This window comes from Barbatula barbatula (assembly GCF_947034865.1).
Source record: "Barbatula barbatula genome assembly, chromosome: 20".
Classification (NCBI taxonomy): domain Eukaryota; kingdom Metazoa; phylum Chordata; class Actinopteri; order Cypriniformes; family Nemacheilidae; genus Barbatula; species Barbatula barbatula.
Genome location: NC_136783.1, coordinates 12,164,398 through 12,191,987, shown reverse-complemented (window position 1 = coordinate 12,191,987; position 27,590 = coordinate 12,164,398). Strand labels below are relative to the sequence as shown.

At 36.9% G+C, this 27,590-nt stretch overlaps 1 protein-coding gene across 3 annotated transcripts in view; it reads right to left on the bottom strand.

The window, feature by feature from the left end:
• The window catches only part of cadpsa (Ca2+-dependent activator protein for secretion a), a gene marked incomplete at its 5' end in the record, with an annotated part of 82,104 nt that overhangs the window by 10,124 nt on the left and 44,390 nt on the right, over positions 1–27,590 (bottom strand). For 2 of the 3 annotated variants that reach the window (XM_079483048.1, XM_079483049.1), the window contains 12 exons: positions 6,036–6,143; positions 7,672–7,704; positions 8,140–8,223; positions 8,970–9,044; positions 9,856–10,003; positions 11,276–11,431; positions 14,891–15,032; positions 16,597–16,753; positions 19,526–19,632; positions 25,390–25,513; positions 26,359–26,422; positions 26,795–26,896. In XM_079483048.1, the coding sequence (XP_079339174.1) occupies positions 6,036–6,143; positions 7,672–7,704; positions 8,140–8,223; positions 8,970–9,044; positions 9,856–10,003; positions 11,276–11,431; positions 14,891–15,032; positions 16,597–16,753; positions 19,526–19,632; positions 25,390–25,513; positions 26,359–26,422; positions 26,795–26,896 (1,300 nt within the window). Of the gene's footprint in view, positions 1–6,035; positions 6,144–7,671; positions 7,705–8,139; positions 8,224–8,969; positions 9,045–9,855; positions 10,004–11,275; positions 11,432–14,890; positions 15,033–16,596; positions 16,754–19,525; positions 19,633–22,962; positions 23,032–25,389; positions 25,514–26,358; positions 26,423–26,794; positions 26,897–27,590 lie in introns of all 3 variants that reach the window. The other variant, XM_079483047.1, reaches the window with a different exon arrangement.

Genomic DNA, 27,590 nt, shown 5'->3' with positions numbered 1-27,590 from the left:
GAGAGAGAGAGAGAGAGAGAGAGAGAGAGAGAGAGAGAGAGAGAGAGAGAGTTTGGTCCCAGGGCAAAGTGAACCATTCTCCTCACAAAGGAACGCTTAGGGGAGGATTGAGCCAAGCGGGAATGAGGAGCATAACACTTGTGGGGTTCGGCCTCAATGGGGGGAACGAAATGGAATAAACCAGCGAGCACTTCAGAGCCCCGCGGTGCACCTGAATGGGTACGGGGAGGGCGGGGGGCGACGGGGGAAGCGCAGAAGGTGAATGGGCTGCTTTTTGGGACCAATTTGTTTCTTTTCACCCTTTTCCTCTGCCTCTGTGCTGACAGATGTACAAAGGCGGACCCGCGCTGAGCCTCTCGTATACATGAACACGCTAGCAGATGTCACTTTTGTCAGACAAGTTAATCAAACAAATGCCACCATACCTCACTTGTATGTAACGGAGAGAGCGAGAGAGGGGGAGACAGCCAATAAAGTGCTAATAGAACCAGTTAAGACCCACAACAGTCAAAATACACATCCACCGCTCAATTGGCTCTACGTTTCCCATTGGAAAATCTGTTGCTGTTAGTGTGGGTTTATTTAAATGAGCTTCAGTTTGCTGTAAGGGTACGCAAGTGACCAAAAAAAGCATCTCGGACTCTATAATTATCAGAAACCTGAAACTCTAACATCTGCCTGCATTCTGAAAGAGGCAAACCCCTTTAATGTGTTTTAAGCAATGTGAAAGGACCGGATGGGTCCCTTTTAGTCTTTTTTTAAATATTTACCCACAAGCATTTCGATTATTCATCCAAAGCACTGGTTTATATCTACAATAAAAGGATTAACTGGGGAGAAAAACAATAAGACACACCGCATGTAAATGCAATCAGAAACTTGAAAAACATACATTAATAAAATAAAAACATGAATCAAAAATATGTTCAAAACAAAGTTGTTGTGCTCAGAATATTAAGATTTTCTTCAAAGTAAATTGGATAAAAAGGGTAAAGAATTGTTTGCAATAATATCATGTAGTTGTAGTTTAAACACATGCATTCTGCACATTTTTAAGTCACTGATCTTGCAATATAAGAAAAAATCTGATTTGTTTTTCTCTCAGACCTTTGGAATCTAAACTGTTTTCCGTTAGCCATAGTATTAACTTTGTGTGCTAGCTCAAGTTGATTAAACTGTTCACTTGGGTTAGCTGGACCTGCAAAGTGCCTAAGTGTCTCAGACAGTAAAGTGGTATTGCAGGTCCGTGAATTAGCACACAATCTAAAACCGCCTCATTTTTCAGTATCTTTACTTGTTTCTCACAGCTCAGTGACCATCCGCGCGGCGATTAAATGGCATTATCCGTCGCTGTAAAGTGCAATCTCGCCGATCTGATAACTGCCAAGGTCAACAGAAATACTTCAAATCAATCAATGCGGGCAGGCCACAATCTCCACTAGAAGCAGATTAAGTGTATAATTGACCCGTGTAATCTGAGCGTCAGCGCTCAGACGTGCATGCCTGAGAGGCAGGACGGGACAGCAGTATCAGTGAAGCGCTGGATTTGGAGATGAGTTTTTTAATCAATGATCTCGGGGCACCGCCCCAATCTGACAGATGAGCTCTCACGTTAAGCACAGCTGCCTTAATCCCGCTCTCCTTTCAAGAACCGACAGGCTGGCGAAGTGAAATAAATTAATTTTCTCCCCCTCCCTTTCTATCCCCTTCTTTACCATCCACCATGCTGAACTCAATCTCGTCCATTGGCACATGATTTGCCTCTTAGGGTCCCTAAAAGAATCAACACCTTTAGCAGCCAGAAAACTTCAAGCTCCAAACTTTAAAAAGATATGTTAACATCCAAATTTAGCCGACTTCTAAATCCTATTTGAAGAAATTTTCAGAATATTATGAATAAAATACACAAAATGAATCGATATAATTAGGCCTAACACTAATTATTAAAGATTTAACGATATTTCTGCAAATAATCGGTATCGGTTGATAAATGCAATTTTTAACACTATTGGCAATGGTACTGTCAATCAAGAGAGGACAGAAAAATTTAAGGAATTTGTGCTCTGTATTTAGAAAGCGTTAAGAAACATCCCCGGTTGACGTTCACATTAACAATCATAATATGCACTATTAACATTCTGAACGTTAAGAAATATGAACCTAATCTACAGAATCTGGATCGGCAGATATTACTCTAAATAATTGGTCTTGGTGAAGAAATGTAGTATCAGTGCATCTCTATTAATTACATTAAATGAATCTATAATTTGTAATTGATTATAAAATAAGTAGTAAGTAATAACCTCCATTAAATAACATATTAAAATAATTAAAAAATATATAAGCAAATCATAAACAAGCCTCTAAAAATGACTAGTATTATATTACTCTTAATTTTTTATGCATGGTTTAAGATTGAGAATGTCTTCTTTCATTTTAATATCTATTCCCATGAGTTTGTCTGTATTATAAAACACTGCCATGAAAGCCATATTTTAAACGAGTCAAACAGCAAGTATAATCTTCTTATTCTGGCAAATGTGCCATCTCTGTTTATGAGAAATCAGCATCCTTGACCCCAATTAACCCAAGCTTAGCGTGGGCCACATATACTTCAATATGACAACCAGCCAAGAAGCACCAAGCAATTATACTACACCCACCAAACAGATCATTTCAAAGAGGATTACTTAAAACAATCGAAAAATAATAAAGAGCTGAAAAGGGGGAGGAGGCCATCAAGAACGTTTCAATTACGAGAGAAAAAATACCTAAAACCAGTGAAAACTCAATTTTGGCTGATTGAAATACCAGACCAAAATAGGTATCAGAAACCACAGCAAACACACCCTTGCAGTGACAAGACTTTCATAAGTTATGACTTATGAAAAAATCATATTTTGGAAAAATAAGATCAAACAATGTTAATTTTCTAAAAACTGTTAACACTGTTTTATAGACTGTACAGAAACCTGCTGATATTAGCCAATATCAAGATGGAGTGAAATTACTAACATATTAACTTAGAAACCTTTAACAAAAACGAATAAAAATTGACAACATGTAACTAATAAACAGCAATGAGTTTCAGGTCAAATTCATTACTGCCCATGGTTAACAAATCTGTTGTTAAAATTTTTTTTTTATACTTTTTATAAATGTATTCTATTTTTACTTGTATCGTTTATGTCTCAAATCAAGTAAAATGGATAAAGTAAACAAATATGGAAAAAGGGGACTGCTGTTCTTTTAAACCCATGTAATTGTTCTTTTATAATCGGTCTTGTAAATAAGAAAAGCTTAAGTTCCGTTTCAAATCGAGTGTGTATATCGGGTTTAAAACAACAGCACATGGTGTTATGGCTCATTGTGGAGGATGTTATGACATCTTAAACAAGTGAAATGATAAAGTAACAAGAAAACATTCGAGCAGGTTGCCTGGAGCCCCTGATAAAGAGTGGTGCTATTTGAATGGCTGTTTAGCATAACAGGGAGAATCAATGTGAGTGCATGTGTGCTTGTTTGTGCGAGACAGTGAGAGAGAAAGAGAGAGCGTGCATGTGTGTATGCATGCACACATGTTGTCTTTTTTAACAGCCTGGTGGAAACGCTCTACAGAGGCTCGACCACTTCAGAGGATAGAGAGGGGAGAGATGTGCCATGCGTGCCCATCTGGGGTTGACGGCAGTTGGGGGGAGTAGTGAGAGGTTTGGGAGGTGAAGAGTTGGATGTGGATGGATGCGTGTAAGTGCATGTAGGAGCGAAGTCTCTAAGGACATGGGCCATGCTAGTAGATGTACAAAGGAAGATTATTTGACTCTGAATCACGCCACTTGGCATAATGTGACAAAGAACAACTTGACAGGAAGGATAAGTTTCATTTTGGTTTAGGCGACGAGAGAGAGAGAGAGAGAGAGAGAGAGAGAGAGAGAGAGAGAGAGAGAGAGAGAGAGACAAGAAAGAATGTGGAAAAATAAGGAAAATGGCGAAATGACATGAAAAAGGAAAAAAGGATGCTTAAGGTAAAGAGGACGGGAGACATTATTCATGTTTGCACTGGAGTAAACAAAAGCAAATGCACAGAACAGCTGAAAATAAGCCACATCTCATTCCGAGCAAACAAAACAAGAATCTTTTCAGGCATCCTTAAAGAGGGGAGAAATATAGTTAGGCATTGCAAGTCGAAGGATATAACAGAAAAATATTTATCAATACAAGATGCCATACAGCAAAGACAGGAGATTAAAGCACTATGGATTTAACAGTCTGTAGCTCACAAGTTTTTCAGAAAAACATACATACCACAGTTCATATGTTTAAAGCATCTCATAGTAAGACTACTGATCCTGGGTCAGTTTTCATTCTCCATTAAATGACAAGGTATGAACGTTAACACTGAATCGAGATCAGGAATCTTACTTGACTTTAACACACATGACACGAGGAGCCATATTCAAAAAGCATTCAGAATGGGAGCGCTGCGTTCAGATCAGTTTTTCACAAGTTCGAAAAAAACAAACAGACAGGAAACCTGATTCCAGATCAGCACTCCTATTCCGGCTTTCTTTCTGAATATAAACACAAGTCTTCAGCCACACAATGCAAACAGACCTCTCCAACTACGCACACTTAACAAACTGGTCAAAGGATTATAACCAACATGATGGCTCTGGCCATCCCTTAAGACAGTGTTCTCCGCTGTGTCCCTCCCCTTCAATGTTTCTTATTTAACCCTTCTTTCTTTTCTTCAGTGTTTTCCTCATTCTTTTCTTTAAGCCTTTATTACAATAAGCTCAAGGTTTGGAGGGCTTCTCTCTATTTGGATCTCCTTAGTAGGAGATTTGCTCCGGAAATAGGGCAGTTGCCTTTGTCACACCCCCGACTATCAGCTCAAATGAACAAGACGAAATCCTTCCCACTATATGTTTTAGTGTATCCAATTTGCCTCATTTCTGTATTGCCTTTCTATTTATCGGATTGCAAGATATCCTAAATAATTGAATCATTTCTTACTACATACTTATATTCATGGTCAAAAAAAACATCTTTTGTGACTTTGGTGAGTAAATAATGGATTGTATATAAAGCTCCTCCTAGGAATGTAATACATTTTGTAAATCATGTTCTTCATGTTCTAACAGGTGTCACTTATTTAATGATGTCTATAGGCAATCTAGTTAAATCTTTGCTAAAACTTTTTTTTGCAAAAAGTTTATTTTATCTCACATACTTATGTGTCTACCTTTACATGCATGCGTGTTGCAGATGGCAATAACTGCTTAAAGGGACAGTTCACCCTAAAATAAAAATGCTGTCATCATTTACTCACCCTCTGTATAAATATCTTTGTTCTGATAAACACAGAGAAAGATATTTGGAAGAATGCTTATAACCAAACAGTTCTTGGCCACCATTGACTACCATAGTAGGACAAATTGCAATGGTAGTCAAAAGTGCCCCAGAACTGTTTGCTTTCCTACATTCTTAAAAATATCTTATTTTGTTTCCAACATAACAAAGAAACGTATAAAGCAAATGTTTCCACTATTGTAGTGAATGGTGGCCAATAATTGTTTGATTATAAGCATTCTTACAAATATCAACAAAATGTATACAGATTTGAAACAGCTTGAGGGTGAGTATTTTCAACAGAATTTTCATTTTCGGATGAACTGTTCCTTTAAGTCAGTTCTGCATGTCCCTATGTGTGAGAACACATCTTAAGATAATCCTCCTTCAGAATTTTGCGTATGTCTAGAAATGACGAGCAGAGCCAAGGGGAAATTAATGACAGAACACACATAGCACTGCAAACCAGAGAGGAGAGGGTTAAGCCAGAAAAGCAGTGCAAGAGAAACAGAGAGAGATTACAAGGTAGAGACAAAGAAAGCAGGAAGAAAATAAATTAAGAACCAGAGAAAGAGAGAAAATAAGAGGCAGATCCCAAAATGTGACTTATCCCTCCTGGCCGGTTGTTATGTCACATTTTGGAGGGCCTCCCCCTTCACATAGGGAGAAGACAAGCAATTACTTACATCAAATAACCTTTCTGTATACATCTCCTCATTGACCTTATCCCTCAAGATATCCTGAGAATGGCGAGCAAATGTCACATAGCTGTCTGCAACATCCATCCCTGGTTTCTGCAGATGATGACAAGAGAGAGAGGAAGAATTATTACAAAGTTAAATATTAAAATAAGTAATTAGTACTTTGAATACTGTGCATATATACAACAAAAATGAACAATTTACAAAATATTTTTTATTGCATTAAACGAAAAATGAAATATAACTTTCAAATGTATATTCCACTGCCGTTGTTGGTACCACCATTATTTGGTTACCAGCATTCTTCAAAATATATTTTTTGTATTTTGCAAAGAAAGTCATACAGAAATGGAAATGACAAGAGGGAGTGAAAATAAGGACAGAATTAAAATTTTTGGGTGAACTTTAAAGTATTTTTGAATAGAGCATCACATGAATCGCTTGTACTCCTCACTTTTGTAAGTTGCTCTGAATAAAAGCATCTGCTAAAAGCTTACATGTAAAATGTTTAAATGCAATACAGAAGTCTGCTGCAATAGTTGTAGCTTACATGGATGGTGTGAAATAAAATATAAAATATTTTAGGAGGTTGATTAAATAAGATTTAAAAAAAGCCTTTACCTAATATGCCTTAAAAAAACAGTGTGGTCACAAAACACTGTCAAATTAAAGCAAGTATTGTCATACTAATGTAACACTCATGATAATTGTTGGTTACTTTTCACATGTTAAAGCAGCAAACTGCTATATCAATCACTAGCTTTCTAGTAGTTTGGCAAATAACATTTCACCTGACACATGTCAAAGAAGCTAAAAAGCGTATCCTATTTGTATGATCAAAACGTGAGTCTTGTAAAATGAGCTGTCATTCTCTGGTCTAATATGAACAGACCGGGAAGGGGAACAAAGCAAACAAAACAGCAAAAGTAACATGAACCCAGAACAAATAATTTGGAGTGTTTTGGCCCCCTGCTCGGCCTGAGTGCGGAATTAAACACATCCCGTGCCGGCGGGCATCTGAGGGTCATCTCAATTGGTAATTGTCAGACACTGTAAATTGAACTTATTTCGCACGTCTGTGTTTCTTTTAGAGGGTGCAAATGAGCAAGTATTTCAGCCGTCATTTTATTTTGTGTATTAGGCAAATAATTACCATGGAAACATAAGGTCTCTGACCCGCAAACCACGAGTTAGAGAGAGAGGGAGATAAGATTCTAGCCTTCATTGACAGAGGTTTAAATGAAAAATCACGTTGTGACCGAACGTGTTGGCAGTTAAGGAAACCCAGTGATGTGATGCTGAATGCAACATGAAACGAATTGGACCCTGTGGCATCCTCACAACGTTCTTTTGTTGCACAACACACACATCACACTGTCAGCTACCGGGGGTACAGAGCCCAATACACAGCTCTCTCCCACATGCATATGAATGGCCATTTGGGGCTAATAGATGACCATCTGCACAGCAGGCCACATAAATTATAAGCCTTATTTTAAAACTATCCAATGAAAACAAAAGTGTTTTTCTAAATTGAATACACGAATATGCAACAGATATATGGCTAGAAAAACAGATAAACAATATCAATAAACTGATAAAAGATAACAGTGCTACTTACAGGTACATCCACATATTTTGAAGCCGCTTTTACCTATAAATAAATTGACATTTGAAGGAGGAAAACAAATGTACACAATCACAATACAATTGAATAATTTGTATGTACAGTACAATCAGACACGGTACTAGTCTGGCTCGACTGGGGGGGCAATCATATATTTAATCATAGTTCATTGCATGTATCATTTTTATGTAATTAAATTGAAAGATAATTATTTTATATCTTTATTTAATACATCATACAATACTACGTATTTAATTTTAAATTAATTAATCAATTATTGTCAGCTGGATATTTTTGAAAAAACAGGACGGGCAATGCCCCCCTAGCCTCAACTGAACCTAAAATATTCTATTCAAAACAGAGCACCTTATTAACCAAGTTAAAAGCGTTAAGGTTAAAGATTTTTATTAAATGCTCTTCTGTATTTCAGAAAAATAAACTGAAGACAGATTTTTTTCTTACTGTAAATGACAGGAAGGAGGAAAACAGCGTGCCCTCATCGTAACGTGACAATTTGGCCAAAACGCTCTCTAGGATTACAACAAACTGTAACACACCAAATAAAAAAACACAATAGTCCTTGAATGAAAGCATTTTAAAAGCTTGTAAAATACTAGTAACAACAACCTGTTACTTTGCTGTTTAAAAATTTAGAATTTTTAAACATAACCCTCATGTTATGTCAAATTGATCCCAAAGCAATTTTGACATCTTCCGAAAAGTATCCAGATTGTCAGTAGTCAGTGAAAAAGCATTTCTCTGATATTAACATAAATATAACTTGATAATGAACATTATAGCTTTAAGGGTGTGAGGATTCATGTATGTTTGTTTTTGTTTTCGAAAGAATTTGAAGACTCTATGAGAATCAACAACTTCTTGTTGTTTCTGCAGGAACTTAATTCAGAGAACTCAGCAATCAAATGTACAAATAAAATAGCCTACATACAAATCAAAAGCTTATGTTTTGTCCTAAATGTATGTTTTATTAAACATTTTAGTTGGATTATTATGCAGGTAAAGTGTGAGCAATAAGCAAATAACTATTCAAATGTAAGAAATGTATCATATTAAAACATTTGTGGGGGTCAATATTACTCAACACATCAATTCATTGCTAAAATGTACATAAAAGGAGGGCAGAGAGATGTAAAAATGAATGAAGATTGAATTCACATTGATTTAGAATCACTTGCAAAGTCTAATTTTACTTTTCTGAACCATTTTGAAGAGGCAATTACATGCAAGCATAAAGAGATAAATTGAGAATATTCCTTTACTGGAAGCGCTACCTTTGCCACAAGTAACGTTATCATTTCTTTCACCGTCTCCTCGATGAGATTGTCAATTTGCGAGTGATATTGTCTCTGTAAAATAGAAACATAATCAGTAAAAACTACAGCATGCTGTTTTTCTCTGTCTCTCTCATCTGTTTGGGGGTTTTCACCTGGGATAAATTGTGCAAACTGAAATCTCTTTGTCTCTCATAAAGAAGGCTGGGTAATTAATTCAGTTCTGATCATTACCTGTCTCAAGATGCTACGGATATGAAATGTCTCACTTCTAGCACATGTATATTCAGGAGCAGCTATCACATATGGTAATATAATCAAAACAATTTAAGTGTCAGAGGACTGTGGAAAACTGCTAGGATTGTTAATTATACCTTTGGGACATAAGGGTGAGAATTCAATTGAATTGTTAGCCACACTTACCCATTCTTTTACAAACTTTCACAAGATTGAGATAAAGGATGAAAAGAAAGATACAGCAGAGGTGACAGTAACAATTAGAGAGCAAAAGAGAGAAAAAAGAAAATGTTTCATTCCAGAACAGAGTCAAAGTAAATAAAAATGCAGAAACAATGGAAAATTGCCATGCTAGTGAATCATTCAACTACATAATACTTAGTGCATGTAAAAATGGAATTGCAAATATATACAATGTGTATAAATGCTTACAAATATAGCTTTGGTTCACATATACATAATGCATATACTCTACATTGGTCCATAAAATGAATTCATGCAAATCCAGAGAGATTTCAGAATAGATAAGCGCATTATGAGGATGTTTAATATTTGGAATTGTGGAAGAGAAAGTGTGCATTCGCACTGATGATAAAGAGACGTGTGAACATGAGATGTGTATAGCAAAAAGAGAAATGGTGTTCTTTACCTCTTGGCTGAGCTCCATGGCACATAGTTTGGCAGACTGGGCTCTTGCATCCACCATGACATTGAACATGGTGCATATAGACTGAGGAACACGGAAGTCCGTGGTGCGAGGACTCTTCTGTAACTTCAACTCAAAGGCTGCTCTTGTTCTGACGAAAACAATGATTTAACTCTATAATTGGTTTCTCTCTGGTACGTGAAAACAAACAACACACAACACACAACACACACGACACAACATGACACAACACAACGATACTAATGCTAGGTTCACACCAATTGTAATTTATTACACGACCAGGGGCGTTTCCTCCGAGGAGGCAACGGAGGCAGGGCCTCCCCTCCCCCTCGAAAATAATCAAATAAGAATATTATTAACAGTTCAGAAATAAAATAGGACAGTGGATATAACGTATTTAGCTAAATATGAGATCAATCAGCGTATACAACAGTGTGAAACAGCGACCCCGCTCGAAAGAATTCCAAAGGGAGGCAGCGTTTCTCTTGCCTCCTCTAAGCTCATTGACTTTACATGTACCTGCTAAAGCGTGCCGTGATTTTGAGTGGGGGTACTTGAAAAGAATGGAGAAAAGTCACGTGAGAGGAGGCAATGCCTCCAACGGGCTATGATTGGATTAACTCATCAGCGAGATCCCGCCTTCCTGCTCGTCTTCGTCATACATTTTAAACTGCGGGCGCTAAATTAGATTGAACGTTAATTAAATTGTTTGATTAGTTGTATTAATCGGAGTTTAGGATTCGTGTCGGAGATGGCGGAGGCAGAGGAGTTTTCGATTGTTGACAGAATATTACGTGGTTCAGATTTGTTAAGCCAGATCATTTATGAGTAAGCAAATTACCATGACATTACTTACTACAGTATCTCAAAGCATTTAAAATCAAGTCTTGTTACAGCAACCCACTTCATTCACAGCAACCACACAAAGACTTCATCATGCCTCGAGAGCAACTGGAGGAATGCTATTAAGCTACAAGACGTCCTGCTTGACATAAGAACAACACTAAGTAGTAAGATTACAGATGTGGGCAAGGACACAAAGTCTGCTAGCCCTTTTTTGTGAGAGAAATGGAAAGGCCAACACATTTGTTTAAATTTTTTTACTAATACGGTAAGATCTTTTTAATTTTAATGGTGGATGTGGAGTTATGTCATGAGCAATTAGGTAGGCAAAATGTTTATCTTTTTTTTAAATATCAGAATTTTAGATATAAATATTAATATGATTAGAATATGTATTTCTTAGGTTCTTTAAGTGATCACCATTTTAACAAGTGGTTTACTGTTAATAACGCAATTGAAAGAAACATACAATTATTCCATGTAGTCTTTCAATGAATAAATTCATTCATAACATTTGTGTTTGATGTTTGTTGTATTTTAACCCTTGCCAATGTCTCACCTTTTCACACAGGACTCGATCATATCACTAGACATGAGTTTGAGTCGACTCTCCAGGTGCTTAGCGAACTCTTCTTCCGGCCAGTGCAGGTCCTTGATGAACGTCTGTAGAGCATCCAGCTTCCAAAACAAATCTTCTGAGGTTCCTGAACCGTTACTGCAAACACGTGCAGAGGAGGTATATACAATTAGTTATTGTTGTCTATGGAGAATGTCAGGGAGGGGGAGATCCAGGAGAGTACGGGAACATCAAGGGAAGGGACAGAAGGGATGGATATGTCAAATGAGACGAAACCTGGGTTAATTCCACACTGCAGGATGACATGTGTTTGAGTTATTTTTAATAGGATTGTTGCTAAGTAGATGCAATGCCTTGGTGGCTTCAGATTATTGATCGATCCGTGGTAAAAATAAACACTTGAACCTATAATAACCAAATTACAGTATATCCAATTAGGTCTTGTTGGGATCTTCGAGTGCAGGAACGGTCAAACAATTCACCTTTAGATTAAAGGATCATTGGATCACAGGTAATTGCTGCAAGGTGATGAGGAGAACCAGTCTCAGGTTGTGACAAAAGCTGATCTTAACCAAAACATTGACCTCACAGATCACGGAAAAAAGACAAGCTGACTCACACACCACTCTTAACACCCCACATCCTCAAGCAGCCAGCAAGGTAAGGCATCTTCAGTGGAAACAGCTTTAGATTGATGTCATATTTGGTTTGAAGACTTTAAGCTCCAAAACCTACTGAGCAGTCATGCATTCTATTGCATTCTAAAGCAATGCATCATACACAGCTACCTACAATCACTTCAAGACTGGGTCATTAATAAACCTTTTTAAAAGTATCAGTAAAGTCTCTTTAACGTTTTGCTTTTGGTTTCTACTGAGAGATGCCTGGTGCCTTAAAGCTTGAGTCTTTCTATCACACTGTAAATTAGGAAAACAGGAAAGGACAAAGGTGGGGCCGGGATGATCTCTGTATTCCCATCTACTACACCCTACAGTAGTTCCCAAGAGAGTGTACACCAAAAGCTTCTACTCTGGGAGCCCATAATCAGCAAATACAACACTAGATACAACTACACCTGCCTCCTCTTCTATTCTGATAAATAGGGAAAGGATGAAGATGTTGGAAAGATACATGATTTTATCAATTGAATAATGCTAGATGACACATCCAATGATTTAATGAGCACCAACAGCGATGCAATCTGTTTTTTTGAACGCCAAAACAGGTTGAATATGACAATGGAGCGAGTTTATGGCAGTGGTTAGCTGAGAAATTACACAACTAAGATGTCTAGATTTTAAAACATTTTAAAATATTGTTTGATCTACATATATAGCGCTGTTTGTATCTTCCAATCCTTCCATGCTCTGGGTTACAAATACTTTACATTTCCATGCTGTGGCCTTAGCACTGACATACTGAAATATATCATAAACACAATTTCTGAGAGGAAATAGAGGTCTAAGGGTCTGGCAACCTTTGGTGTTTACCTGCCACCTTACACATGCAGTTTTTACACAAAGTGTTTTTGTGTGTGTGTGATGAAGAGAATCGTTTTTTTAATTACCATGTCTAAATATAAGACCATAATCCCTCGGCTCACATTTGACAACACCCAAATTTTTGAATTCATAATCAGAACAGAAGTAATTGAAAATAAGTTTGTAATTCTGTAAGAACGAGTTCTATAATGTGATCTGATCATCCTTTAAGTAATGATGACATAGAAGCAAGGGTCATGTCAAACGAAACTTTCTTCAGACACCTTCAACATTTCTCTATTATCACAGTATATTCGCTAAAGTTTAGAAAATGGTCTTACAATATGGCAAGAATGCATAGTGCAAAACTGTGTCGGATCAAATTCACCTTGATCATGTCAGATAACTTTGATAGAAAGGTATGTATTGGATTACGTTGAATAGCTGTCAGCTGTTAAATTTAAGTACACAATTAGGGGCGATCACACAGAACGTGCTTTTCATGTTTAAAAACGCGATGCGGTCCTTTTGCTTTTTTATGTTGAGGCATCTTTTTATGACAGCTGTACTGCACAAGGTCTCTAGTTGCTGTTAACTGTAATTTTAGCTGAAACTTTACAACAGGTAGATGCAGAAGGTGCTCCCTCTGACCTTGCTCCTGCATCATTGCATTCTCCGGCGGACATTTTAAGCAACTGGATAGCAACTGTATTCGATTTCATTCAATGAAAAAAAGAGGCGCTCAGAGCACTCCACCAAAAATGCAAGGCACATATTTGGGTATTATAAATTACAGTTTACTTTATTCTGCTATCCTCACTTACATAAATTAACTACAGTGTCCTCCCCTACAGGTAAAAAAAGATCACAAGTCTAAATGCTTAAAGCGTAAAGCTATAGGAAATTGTCCACTTGCAAAGCATCTGTTTATTTATGGCAGATTGTCAAGGCATCTGTTTGTGTTTGTTGTCCCTGATGTGCATTATAACACATTAAAATGAACCAAAATCAACAACAAAATCAACAACAGATTGAGATTAAATGTAATCTGTGTATAAACTGTATGCAAATAATTGTGCAATGTGAATCTAGCCAGATATGTTTGTGCTAAGGCCATTCATGCATGTATTAAAATCCAGTACACACTCTGTATCAGATAAACCCGGAATCCAGTTGGGGGTGGTAAAGCTAGGCATTTGCATTGGTGGCAGATTAACTGACAATTGTAGATTTGGGACTTTAGGCATTTGTAGATTCACATTTGGTAGGTTGACACTGGGCAGACTACTTGTTAAACTCCTGTGGAAATGAAAAACACACAGTACAGAATGGTGATGAAGATGCACAGAACAAAGCAAAATGTGATGAGGGTCAAAATAGCATTATATGTATGTTTAGAGTGCATGATGAGGAATTAATTCAGAGATAAGATGCTGTTGTAAAGATGTGCTCCTTTGAGAAGAAAACACAAACACATGTTTTTCTAAATCACAAATTTTATAATGGCGTTAGTGTTCTAAACGTCACACACATGGTCTTATGTTTATTTGATGCGACTTTCTATCAAAGTGATTTGGATGGGAGTGATAATGTTTATAAGTTTAACAAGAACGAAGGACAGGAAAGAGATTAGAGCTAGTTAAACATACAGACCGAAAAAAAGGATAACCAGATACACATTTGTATATATCCTCTTCATCTGGTACAGTTATATTATATAACATATATATAACATATTTAATTGCATAGCATTTTAGCATTTTGTAATTTGTACATTCACCCAGAAAAAGAAAATTCTTTCATGATTTAATCACCCTCTTGTCATTTCTTTGTCACTTAAGAACACAAAAGAAGATATTTTGAAGTATGTTGGTAACCAGACAACAGCTGTACGAATTCAATTCTATTGTATTGACACAAAACCAATGGTTACCGCTTGTTGTTCGGTTACCGGCATTGTTCAAAATATCTTCTTTTGGGTTTCGCAGAAGAAAGTCGTAAACTCTCCCTTTAACCAAGTTATCAAGAGAAAAATCGACATCTCACCCAACAAATCACAAACATCCCTTTGCATACCCCAAAACTCAAAATAAAGTGATAAATCAAGTTTTCTTACTTGACAGGTTCCCAAGACTCTCGTTCAAATCCTCTGTGTATGGACTGAGCTATGGAGGACTCCATAAGATCCACATACCTCACAACCAGAGGCGCAAAAAGGTCTTGAAGATGCTTGTGGAACTTCCCGTTACACAGATTATCTGCAAAAGCAAAGTGGGAAAGACAACCGTGAATAAATGCCCTACACTCTGTAGTAACATAGAAAGCATGCGACTAAGCAATGAGTATGAAAGTGGCCAGAATGCTTTATCATGTGATGATTAAGAGGAGCATTCACAGTGTCTTTCTCACTCCGGTCTCTCTTACTGTACTCAAGGTCGATGCACAGTAGTTTCCGTGTTTGTTTGCTTCCCCTGATTGCTCCGTTCCAATTAGCCACTTGAACGGCAGTGGTTGCACACTTGGCTGCGTCTGTCCGCGAGCGAGTGGCCGGAGCAGTGGGGACTCCCAGGCTTCTCTGTTTTAGACCTCATTAGCAGCATGAATGGATTCTGTTTTAGCGCCTGTCTGGCTATTTCATGCCTAACCCGGCGCTACAGGCAGAGGACAATAGTGACCTTCCGTGTTGAAAGTCCTGTTCCACAGATGTAGTGCATGCTGTAGGCTGTTGTTTGTATTTGCTTGTGTTTGCTCATGTGTTTAAGAGAACTGGGGTGGTGATGGATGTCTACGTTTTGGTAAGGAGAGTCTTGCTATATAGCAGATCTGTATATAATGTATATACAGATAGAGTAAAAAAATAGGAAATCTTTCCCAATTTTATTTAATCAGCATTTCTAGATTTATGGTGGCCATTCCAGTCCAGTCCATATTTTCCGCAGCTATACATTTTGACAATTTTTCTTTTCTATATATCTCTACCTCTAGCAATACATGCCAATATCAAGATTTGGTGACCAGACGACAACAACTTGTCAAACTGTTGAGCCACTAGAATAATTAGTAAACTGCAGCTCATGGCAGTGTGGCTTTAGCACCATGGACAGCACCCTATTGACTTCAGTTCATTAGAGATGTGACAGGGCCTTAAGCAAACTCTGTACAGTCAATGTGTTGGTTTGACTCCCTGCACTTGCTAAAATGTTTGCCTCAAATATTCTGCATTACAGTATATTGTCTGTTAGGGCCCTGCTTTGTTTGAATACATTGTTTGCATTCAATAAGATTAAATTGCAACATTAGATAACAAGGGCAGTCTTAAAATGAAAATAACATTTTCAGATGCTGGTAATGAGGATTATAAATATTTCCTAAATTATTCATTTAGTCAATATACCTGTATTTCTCAACAAATATTATATAGATTTTGCTTACACTTTGCGTATTCTTCCAGCTGAAGTCATTTTGTGATTTACTGTTTTCTACATAATGTTAAAGAACATTTTGTGAAAATATAATCTTAATATCTTTATTAATAATTTCATTATTCAAAATGTATAACTTCAGTACAATGAATGACAATTTGAGTATGGTTTCTTAAAATCTACCATACCATCTATTATTTACAGCGGTAAACACACATGACCCGTTCTTGTCTTTTTTTAGCAACTTTGAAGCTCCTAATAAGATAATGAGACTTTAGCCCAAATATCACAGACAGGCTCACATACAGTAGGAGATCATCATAATAATGAAAGAAAGCCTCATAACAAGAGCAGTGATACACTCCAGTCCAAAACAGACAAGATGATTGAAAATGCTTACAGTCTATGCGCAGGAAGTCGTTGAGAAGTTGAAAGAGGGGGAAGCTGTCCCAGCTGTCTGGTGGCTGAACCTCTAGTGCTGCGTCCATGTCCACAGCATAGAGAGAGAGGAAGGTCTCGGCATGTTCAACCATCAGATCTGACCACCACGCAAATGCCTGGAAAGTGAAAAATAGAGGCAACACAAGATCCAGAAAAAGAGAAAAATAAGTTTATCTAGATTTGTAATGTCAAATGGTATGGCAGTCCACAGATCTATCTATGCATTGGTTGGTAAATTTAGCACCTTATTAAGATCACACTGTGTTCTCCGTGGACCCCATACAGATTTGAGATTTACAGACACACGTTTCTTTGCAGGTGTAAATCAATTATGTCGCTTTTTCACAATTACTGTATCTGTAGAGTGTTGTGCGTTGATCACATGCAGTGAAACTCCCATGCCACTCACAACCTCTAAAAGCAAATAGCTGAACTCGTATTTAAACTATACACGCACACACATATTTTTATGTGTGTACATAGTTATTTTTTTATTTCCCAGATGTGAGTTTCTATAAATCCATGCACAGGAATCAGAAGAAATTCCCAGAATGCAGCAGCAGCATTGATCAGCAGCACAAGCTCAATAAACAATATAGTTTCTCTTCAACATCCAAATTATAATACACATCTGTATGACTGCTGCTGATCCAACTGCTGATGATCCAACTGCCCTGCTGTGTTTAGCACATCTGGCCTGTACATATGACCCAGCAAAACATTGAACAAATAAAAAGTTAATGTGGCTTATGGGGTCCTCTCCTTTAAAAGACATGCTATTGTCACTGACCACTCGAATAAACCTCACACCAGTGTGTTTGAAACCAGAAGAGCTCTTTTGCTCTCTGTCTAAACATACAGATAAATAAGGTTTAAGTATTTCTAGTCAGAGCTGGTTAGTGAAGCTAGCAAAGCAAACTGGAGGACACGGGACGGAGGAGAGTTTGGAGTCTACTGGGGTTGCGCAAGTACAAAAATGAGACCAGTCTCATTTTCTGTGAGGTTTGTCGGGGACTGCTTCTGGGGGTGAAGCATTGGTCCCCCTCATGCTTGTGGAAACACAAGCCACTTGCTCAACGCTCCACAGGGACAGCTGACCAGGGGAAGGATGGGGTGTCCAGGCAGAGATGGGTCGGCGGGGAGAGAAATTGGGGGAGAAGGTGGAGATCCCTTCGTCCATTGTGCAGGAGCTTTGTAACATGCACATGGAGAGGGGGCTCTAGTCTACATACCTCTTTACCCTTTCCAACGTTTTTTCCAGCCAACAAACAAGTAATAAAAACAGTGAGAGTTATTTAGAATGTATTTTGATGCAATTCATCTTTTTTAACTCTTCACGATAACTATTTTGAAGATGCAAATGAAACAAGAAGTCAGTCATGACTGTATTACAAAAACCAGTGACGTTGAATCTTGTTTAAAAAGAGGCTAGAATAGCTGTCGAAATCATTTGTATGGATATAATTTTTCAAACTGAAATTGTCCCAGATGGTGAAAAATGACATACAGCTGTGAATAATTTTTCATGAAATCAGCATTTCTAGATGTTTTGTGGCCATTCCAGTCCAGTGTTGAATTTTATCGAAATCAAACCTCAGGAGTGACATAAAGTCATCCAACAGCAATGTCAAAAACTGACAGCAGACAAAAATTATATTTATACTTTTCCTAAATACATGTAGCTACAATACATGTTGTATTGCTTAAAAGTACTTGTTACTTTAAAGTTACCTATTTTCCTTGCAGTATTTGAGGTCTGAAAAAATACAGAGCATTTTTCTGTTATTTTGACCCGTTTCTCCAGTTTTCATTTTCTGAAAATAAATGCCAAATAGAAACAATAATTTTAAATTTGGCCGAGATATTGTTAGTAGTTCACAGAATGAAAAAAAAATGATCAAAAAAATACCTATAAAATAAATTTAGAAAAACTGATTTTGAATTTTGAAATGGTCTCTTTATTTTTTCCGCAGCTGTACATCCATTCAACACCAATGGCCAGATTTGATGAAATTTATTTGCATGTACACCTTACATATTTATATCTATTTATATTTAAACATGCAATTTCAATGACATGATACATGGCTAGATTACCAAACAAAATAACACAAACAACCCCATGCATATCTGTCTGTGTTATTTATGACAAATGGGTTTGAATGTGCTTAATGCTTTAGTAAACCTGGCCCCCGGATTGTCAACAAAAACATGTTAGAATAGAATTTAAATAATTAGACATAAATAAAGTATTTATTTGACAGAATAACTGTTTCTTAGTAAATTTGTTCCCATGCTGCATGATAATAATTTCAGTTCAGCTAAGTCTGAAGTTAAACAGCTAAAATCCATCCGTTCATCTATCTGTCTATCTATAACATGGACAAACAAATAATCCAGTCAAATGAGCTGTAATCCGAATCTCTGTAAAGTAAAAAATCTGAATTCAAAGTAACTTCAGAATGAACCAAACTGAAACTGAATAAACCCAAACCCGGCAGGTGCCTGACTCTTGGTTTGCTATGCCCAAGTAATGCCTCTTCAAGGGCAGGCCAGATCATGAGGCTGGCATGCAAGAGCAGTGTACGGCACTGATGAAATACAAATAGTGGAAATACTATACCGCCTGACCTCCTGTATTTTATCCCTGTAGCCTGTGAAGCACATAATTTAAACATAGAAACACATTTTCCACCACTGTAAGGATGATAGCTTCTCTAATGTGTTCCTGTTCCACAACTGGAAAAGACTGAGGCTAAAAATGCCAAATTGCCAAGGATCGCAAACACTGATCAAATGTACAGGAACTTTTAATGCCTCTTTGCTTTTTTAAGGGAAGGTACATCCTTTAAAATGCACAAAACGTGTCTTGTATCTGGTACACTCACCTCTGCATGATGTTCCTCGTTTTGCTGGAGCACCTCTATAACCAGCTCAGCCAGCCGCAGTGTATCCTCCAGCTTTTTGGCAGGTGTTACTAAGCGGCCTACATTTTCTGAGGCACAAAGGTGAAATTATTAATATGGACACAACACTTGACTTTCCTCAACCTGTCCTAATACGATGCCTTTTCTGATGCCTTTCTACTGCACTCAAACTTGTTTAACTTACTGTATGTATAAACTTATATATAGAAATATAAACTCATTTGGTTCTTTAAAAACTTTTTCCAAAGAATATCGCTTTACCTGCATGTTTGTAAAATCATAACATTTGAGATAAAACTAAAAATGACACAGGTGGTACGGGTAAACTTGAGGAATACTCGATTTGAATTTCATAAATGTGATCTCGGGAGACAAAAAGTGACTTAATGAACCACAAATTAGCTTCTGCAAATATCAACTCTGCTGTCTTAGTTAACGGCTTAATGGGAATTAACATAGTCTTCACACTCTGTCAACACTCGCTTCTGTAGACACGAACCATAATGAGTCAATAAAGAGCAATGCGAATATGAATCAAACCAAAGAACTGAGGAAAAGAGAGGATTCAAAATAACAACAACAAATATGTTAGAGTTATCATGCATAATATTCAGCACATGCAGGACTTTGGTAATCTTGTTTCCTATTCCTATTTTTGTATCATACATGAATGTTTAATTTATTATCTATCTCATCCTCACCACTAAAAATAATGAATCTCTCCGGTGTCTAAAACGGGTGACAGTAAAGACTACATATACAAAAATGGAAATATGTTCTCTAGGTTTTAGTGTGATGGGTACACAGTACATAAAATGTGAGGAGAATGGTGCAATGCAGTGGATTGCATCAGAGATAACGATTGGATGCATGGATACATACATTTTTCATAACTTAAACAACCTTAAGAGAGGGGTTTGAATGCAATATTTGAAATGTATTTTGCTTTGTACTAACAATCATGGCCTTCAATATTTGACGGTGGTAAATGTGGCACTTTGATGGAGAAACACAAAGACAGATAAACTAAGAACTCAAAATCATTTGCTTTGCGACAAATGTCAAAACAATTAACATAGCTGTGAAGAGTTACACCCCCCTTTGGGTGCTTTCATCCTTATAAAACACACTTCCCAATAGTGAGTTAACCCTTTGACCTTCTCTAATTGTCTCTCAATCATCTTTTGTTGACACGATTCTGTATTGAAGGCCATTTAAAGGGTTGCCATCCATGCAGGGTTATTAAAAGCAAAGAACAACATCTACAGTGGTGCATATGTCAGGTGGTGCAATATCAGGTACTTCAATATCATTATAGAGAATATTTGACCATTTTGAGCTTTGAATCCTTGTGTGCTAAATAAGTAAAGGACTAATGTGTATATGCTTGAACAATTGTGAAATACCTGATTTGCCTGATTCAAGACATGTTATACAATGCAGGGTTTCCAAACCTATCCACTAGAAGCTTATAAAATGTACTTGATTGATATTTTTGTCAAGGGTTCAGAAACCATCACATTGTGATCAACAGGAATATCATAGCTTTAGGGTAGGGCGAATAACAATGATATTCATGTGATACGACAAAAGTATAAAATCAGCAATATGATGCCAACATAACAGACCAACAATCCACCATTATTGCTGTTTAACACGCTTTTAATCACACTTGCCGCAGAGAGAGTATCTCTTTAATTACAAATTAATAAAAATAAAGATGTGCTAAGATACACATGATGTGATATGTTAAAAGAATTGTAATATTTTAGGAGGAATTAAAGAAATACTCACTCTACCCATTCCATAGACTAGTATCTCTCACCAGCCTATGGAAAATACATCTTCATTTGGATGCACTGGATTTATAGGCATAGCATTCCCCTGACATCTCCATTAAGTGTGTCATGAGAATGTTATGAGATTTTACCGGGCTGGGGAGGGAAGGGGCTATTTTATTAAAGTAAGTCAGACAAAAGATCACCTGGACCCTTCCGATCCTTCTGAGCTTTCTCTACCAAATAGAAGAGAGAAGGAAAGAGAAAGAGAAAGCAAGGGTCAGCTTTTATTGTGTCCCACATCTGAGAGGTAAAGGGAGAATAGAGGAAGAGAGAAACAGTGCGTCTTAACCAGACGTGAAGCGACAAGATTCCAGCTAGAAGCAACCTGTCGGTCCACACACTAAATGTGAAGATGGGGAGTGGTGTGACACAATCACAAATCACAGCCAATAAGAACAAAGTGTTAAATAGTTTTAATAAATAAAACTATAAAAATATTTCTGGTGATTGAAATCAAATAAAATATCTTTCTTAATATTATTTAAAAAACTAAACAAAAAATGTAAATGTTGCCTTAGCAATACACTGGAATATATTTATATTTAGGCACTAAAGTTATTGACTGAAAAGAAATACAAAGTAAACAAAAATGTAAATACAATAATGTAACATATTTAGCAACAAAAAACTAAACAAATAATAACATGACAAAAGAACATATCATATTGCTTAAAATGAACTACAAATAACATGACAAGTATGAAAAAATAAAAGCTTCTTTTTATAAATATCTATACAATTAAAGTATACTGACAGCAAAACTATAAAGAACAACAGAATGAATTCCTCATCCTCATTGTTTACTATAAACATGAGAACCAGGGGACCCGAAGGGCAGAAACAGAAAACGTGGTCGATGGGTTGCGTCTGGTTGAGACACCATTATGGAAAGAGAAAGTAAGAACGCAGTACGGAAATACTGAAGACCTGCAATTAATTCAACAGGGGATCGTGTGATAGAAACCATAAAAGTTTTAGTTTTAGGCTGAAACTAAGAACGCCACAGAAACGTTTGAAACAATGTTCGACCCATGAAAGAAACATGTCATAGACGGAAAAACACAGACGCACAGTGAAAATCTGCTGAAGTGGAGAACAGTTGAAAATGTATTTCACTTGTGGTTGAGAACATGGTTAGAAACACGATGACTTGAAATAAACACACTCTGAAAGTTGTATTAGACTCCCTGTTTGGATCATTGCTTAACTTCCCTTTACTGTAAAAATGCGGACCAGACCCGTGACCTGGGGCACATTGATAAAAAGACAAAGACAGGAAAAAGTGACCTAAAAAAAAGCAAATTAAAAATGCATTCAAGTAAAATAACGAAAAATCTGAAAACATATTTAGAAGGAGTCACACAGCGAAAACGATCCGATCAAAGAGCAAAGAAATATCAAACTGAACACACAAGAGAAACACGTTTAAAGTAAAAGGCAAGCAGGGGGGAAATACAGGACTGTTCACAGTGTAAAGAAATAACCGTTGTGAATGTGCCTGTGTGTGAAAAGGATGGCGGAAGTGATGGAGCGGCTCCGTATGAGGAGGGTACTCACGAATGGTTAAATCCATCACTTGTGACGCCAAACAGAAGACAGGATGTTCATACATTTCTCTCTTTTTCCCTATAAAACAGGATCGGGGCATGCAAGAGCACGGGGTCAGAGGTGAAAGAGAGAAGCACATTGGTAGTCCCCCGACCAAATTAGGGAGTGGGGAAAACGCCCTTGCATTAACAACTCCTAATTCTTAAAATACGCCAATATACAAAATGTGAGATTTGGCAGAGGCTGCAATACGTTTGGGTTAGTAAAACATTATATTCGGCGGGCTGCTATTAAAAGTCAATAGGAAACACCACAGATATCATCTGGTCAACAGATAGTAAAGTCTATTTCTTTAGTGTCTGCAGTGCCCAGCCACGTTTCTTCATAGACATGGACATGGTAAGCATAAATCTGAATGCTTTGCTAAAACATTTGCTGGGAAAATGAAAATGATATCCATGATGTCCAATCAATCGATATGACATTAAATATTTATTCAGACCATCTGTTTCTGAGCCACAGCTTTGCTGTCCATGTCTATGAAAGAAACTCTCACACTCGCAACTCACAAACGTGTTGCTTGAGTGGGCAATCCGGGCTTTGTGCTGTATATTGGCTTCTCAAACTGGCTTAACAAGAGAGGCACCAAATACTGTAAGCAAAGCCAATATACAAAAGCATAGAGAATGGGAGCAGAGCTGGAAAGAAAGGGAAAAAGAGGTACAAAGAAGCAAGTATACGAAAGGTTATGAATCAGCATTAAACAGAGGAAGCAGGAAAAGCATTAAGGAAAGGAAAGTCTATTTGTCACTGTACAGTAGATCTAGACCTAAAAGCTCAACCACAGGAAGTCATAGAGCAGCAGGAACCATCAAGCAGATTGGTGTGACCAGGGGCAGATTAAGGTGGTCATGTGCACCTAGGTTGATTTTTGGATGAGAACCCCCCCGCCCCCAGGTAGCTTTGAGGTCCCTATCACACTTGCAGTTTAGTTCAGAACAAGGCTCGGTCGTTAATGTAAATGCTGTAATGCTAACTTTAACTGAATACAATGTATTTTCTTCAACTGCACATGTACACATGTAAGAGATGATACAGTAAGTAATTTCCCTTGGATTTGAGCAAGAGTGAGCCTGCATTGTTTTGTGCGTTGCGAGTGGAATCAGCTTGGCAAATGAATGGCAATGCCATAGGTCCATGCATAGGTTTAAAGTTTTATTTTTCACAAACCAATGCCTGTGCAGTTTCACTGCATTATTGGAAAAAAGCTTCAGTCATCGGAGAAAAAGGAGTTTTCCCATAGCTTCCTGCTACTCAGTACTCATTCCCGTATCTCAGGAAACCGAGGTTACCTAAGTAACTGAGTACGATTTTCCGTTTATTTGTACTTTGTACACTATTGTACTTTCTATTCTGACATTTTTCAGCAATGACGTCTAGTAATAGCAGTGACGTAAATGAAAATAATTGACATGGTTTCACTAGCAGCTGATTGTACAGATGTGACCCAAATGTCACATCTATCCAATAAAAGGAATATATTTTTCATTTCTTATTGGCCAATAAGGGTTCATTTTTGTTCGTGCTGAAGTAAATTGAAAATAAAAAAGATCTGACCAATCAGAGGCCCCTAAACAGGTGGGGCCTCTAGGCTGTGCGTTAATCTGCACCTGGGTGTGACACTAAGGTCAGGATCTGAGAGAGGGGATTGAATGCATTTTTACTTATACACTTCTAGAGACAGATTTCTGACCAAATGAAATCAAACCTGGAGCATTTAAAAACTAGCTTGTAATGGCTAAAATAGCAAACCACTGCTGTCCTTCTGAAACTTTGTATCTCCATATTTTTATTTGATGACATAAATCATCATTTTTAGTAACCCTTTATGTTTGTCACATGTCCAACCAATAAAAAGTATTAAAAAGTGCTTAAAAACACAGTATTTAATAATTTAAAAAGTAAAGTGTTTTTCCATTTCCTGAAGAACAGTGAATTTGGTCATACAAGGTTTCAGAAGGACAGCAACGATATATTAAAAAAGGAACTGTGCCAGCTTATGAATATACCCAATAATAGTAATACGTTTTCTAAAGCACATTTCAAGTAAAAAATAAAAATCTGAAATGTGATTAATCTTTCACATTATCTGGGCAATCAGGTAAACAATACATTTTCAAAGGTACTAATTCAAAAGTGTCTGTGAACATTAGAATGTACTACCAATTCATTAGGTGTTGTCACTATCTCTCTCAAAAAAGATTTTTCTCATCAATGGCATTGTAGCACTTCATCTGAAAGGGAAGGACTGTACGAACAGCATCACTGTTGCTAACACTGTCTCCATGTGAGAAACATGTCAAGTACTGTATTAGAGGTGCCTTTGACAAAACAGAGAAGATAAGAGAACATTCACTCAAGAATGAGGTTTCCTACCTTCCACCTTGGCATATTCAGATAGACGCTGGTAATTAACTAAAGCTGCCTGTTCCAGACATCTTCGAATCACTGCCTTCACCTCATCCTGAGGTACAGGTGTCACGATGTCTTTCATCAGTACCTGAACAAAAGAAAAGATAAATCTAGCATTATATACAGTATATACGCACACTTGAGGAACTTATACAGTATATAAGCACGCTTGAGGAACTTAACTTCTGGTACCCATCTGCAAACAATAGAGTCCTTGTATATTATTTCTGATAACAAGCAATAGAAAACTTAAATGTGATACACAACCCGTTCAACAAATTGTTAATTGAATATATAATATTTTATAATTATCATACAATAAAATACTAATAAAAATGTATAATAATATAAACTAAATAAAAATATAAATAGTAATATTATTAGCCACCAGCCAGACCAATTAACAAACCCAGACCGAAAGTTAACTATTGGCAAGGCACGTGTGTCAGATGAAACAGTATATGTAGGCATAATGTAAGTGTGTGTAATGGAAAACGATTGCAACTAATAAAAAAACTATTGTACTGAATTAAAATAATCAACATTTTAATTAATTGCAATCGTTTTCAATTACACACACATTATGCATGTAGGTAATTGACAAATATACCGTACATGTGTCCTATGGTGTGACAGAAATAATTTGGAAAACAAACTGTTAATAATATTATTAAAATTAGATTAAAACTATAAAAAATGTATAATATAAAATAGCATGAGAGAGATTGATCTTCATTGCTAGTTTTTTTAATGTCACACCATCAGACACATTGACACAGTTAACGATCTTATATACCTTATATAAACAATTCATTTATATACGGTATATAATAAATACCGAAAACTACAGAAGTGAATAATAAATTGTACAGTTTTAATGCATAACAATTTCACATTGACTGAACTGAGCTAAAAATAAAAATGTTACCATACCCTCTCAAAGAGCGACAATGTGGCTTTTAAGGCTCCTTCTGGACGTCCAAATGGAAAGCAGTACCTTCAAAGAGAATTTTATTAGAAAGGGTTTGAAAAAACATAACAAATACCCATTTCAACTTTCCACGTTTCCTATTTAAAATTTTTACAGACATCCAGTTCTACACTTAAATTTATATATTATGCAACTACAAAATTTACTGTGGAAAAAAATTACACACACTGTAAAAAAATCTTAAATGTTTTAACACAACAAACTGTAAATTGAAAAATATAAAATTGTAAATTTAAATTACGTGTAAAGCCAAGCTGACCAATTTTAGACAGCAAAACTATGTTACAGCGTATTACACATTTCAACATCACCAATATGTTTTGTTTATATCATCTTTAATTCTATTCTATCTTTATTCCAAGATTGCCAGTGATCTACCTGAAGTGTGTGATCTGGTTTTCGAGCAGCACGCGCAGTCGTTCTTTGATCTCCTCGAAACGTTCTTTCTCCTCTACGGAGACGGTACCGATTCCATCAGGCCTGAGGTGACACACACAGACAAACATGAATGCCTCTGCTCCTCTCATTAAACTAACACATGGGTCACAAAGATCATGTACATGCCAGAAACAGGCAACTATATCAGCACTATAAATAATGTTTCATTTACATCGGCTTAGTTAACACAGAGAAGGTGTTAGTCAGAGAGTCAGAAAAAGTATTTAATTAATCACAAAGAGTACTTCTATAAAAAAGCAGTCACAATATGACACTATTTTTGTCTTGTTTGAGTTTATTTGCACATACAGTATGCATAAGTTTTTGAATGTATAAAGATTCAGCATTGGCTTCCAGATGACAATTCGACACACACCCAGGCCTGATCAACCTGCGGTGGGCCTCCCTTGGCTGAGGGTCTTGTGAAACGCAAAGGCCGAAACACCCAAGTAAGCTGAGGTCCACAACTGATAATGTGTCGCATTGATGGGAACTATACAGAGGGCATTATCAGCAGCACCTTACCAAAAGGCATCTTTCATCCATGATAATGGATGGTAGGTAAGTATAAATATGCTATTTTTTCTATAATCATATATCCCCCAAACACAGAGGATGCCTACCCGACGAACCCAGTGAAACCTCAGACCTCCTTTCCTCAATTCATATTCTTGACTGGTTGCCCTGTCATGCATAAGGCGTTGAAAATGTCCTATTGGGCAATTAAACTGTGCTG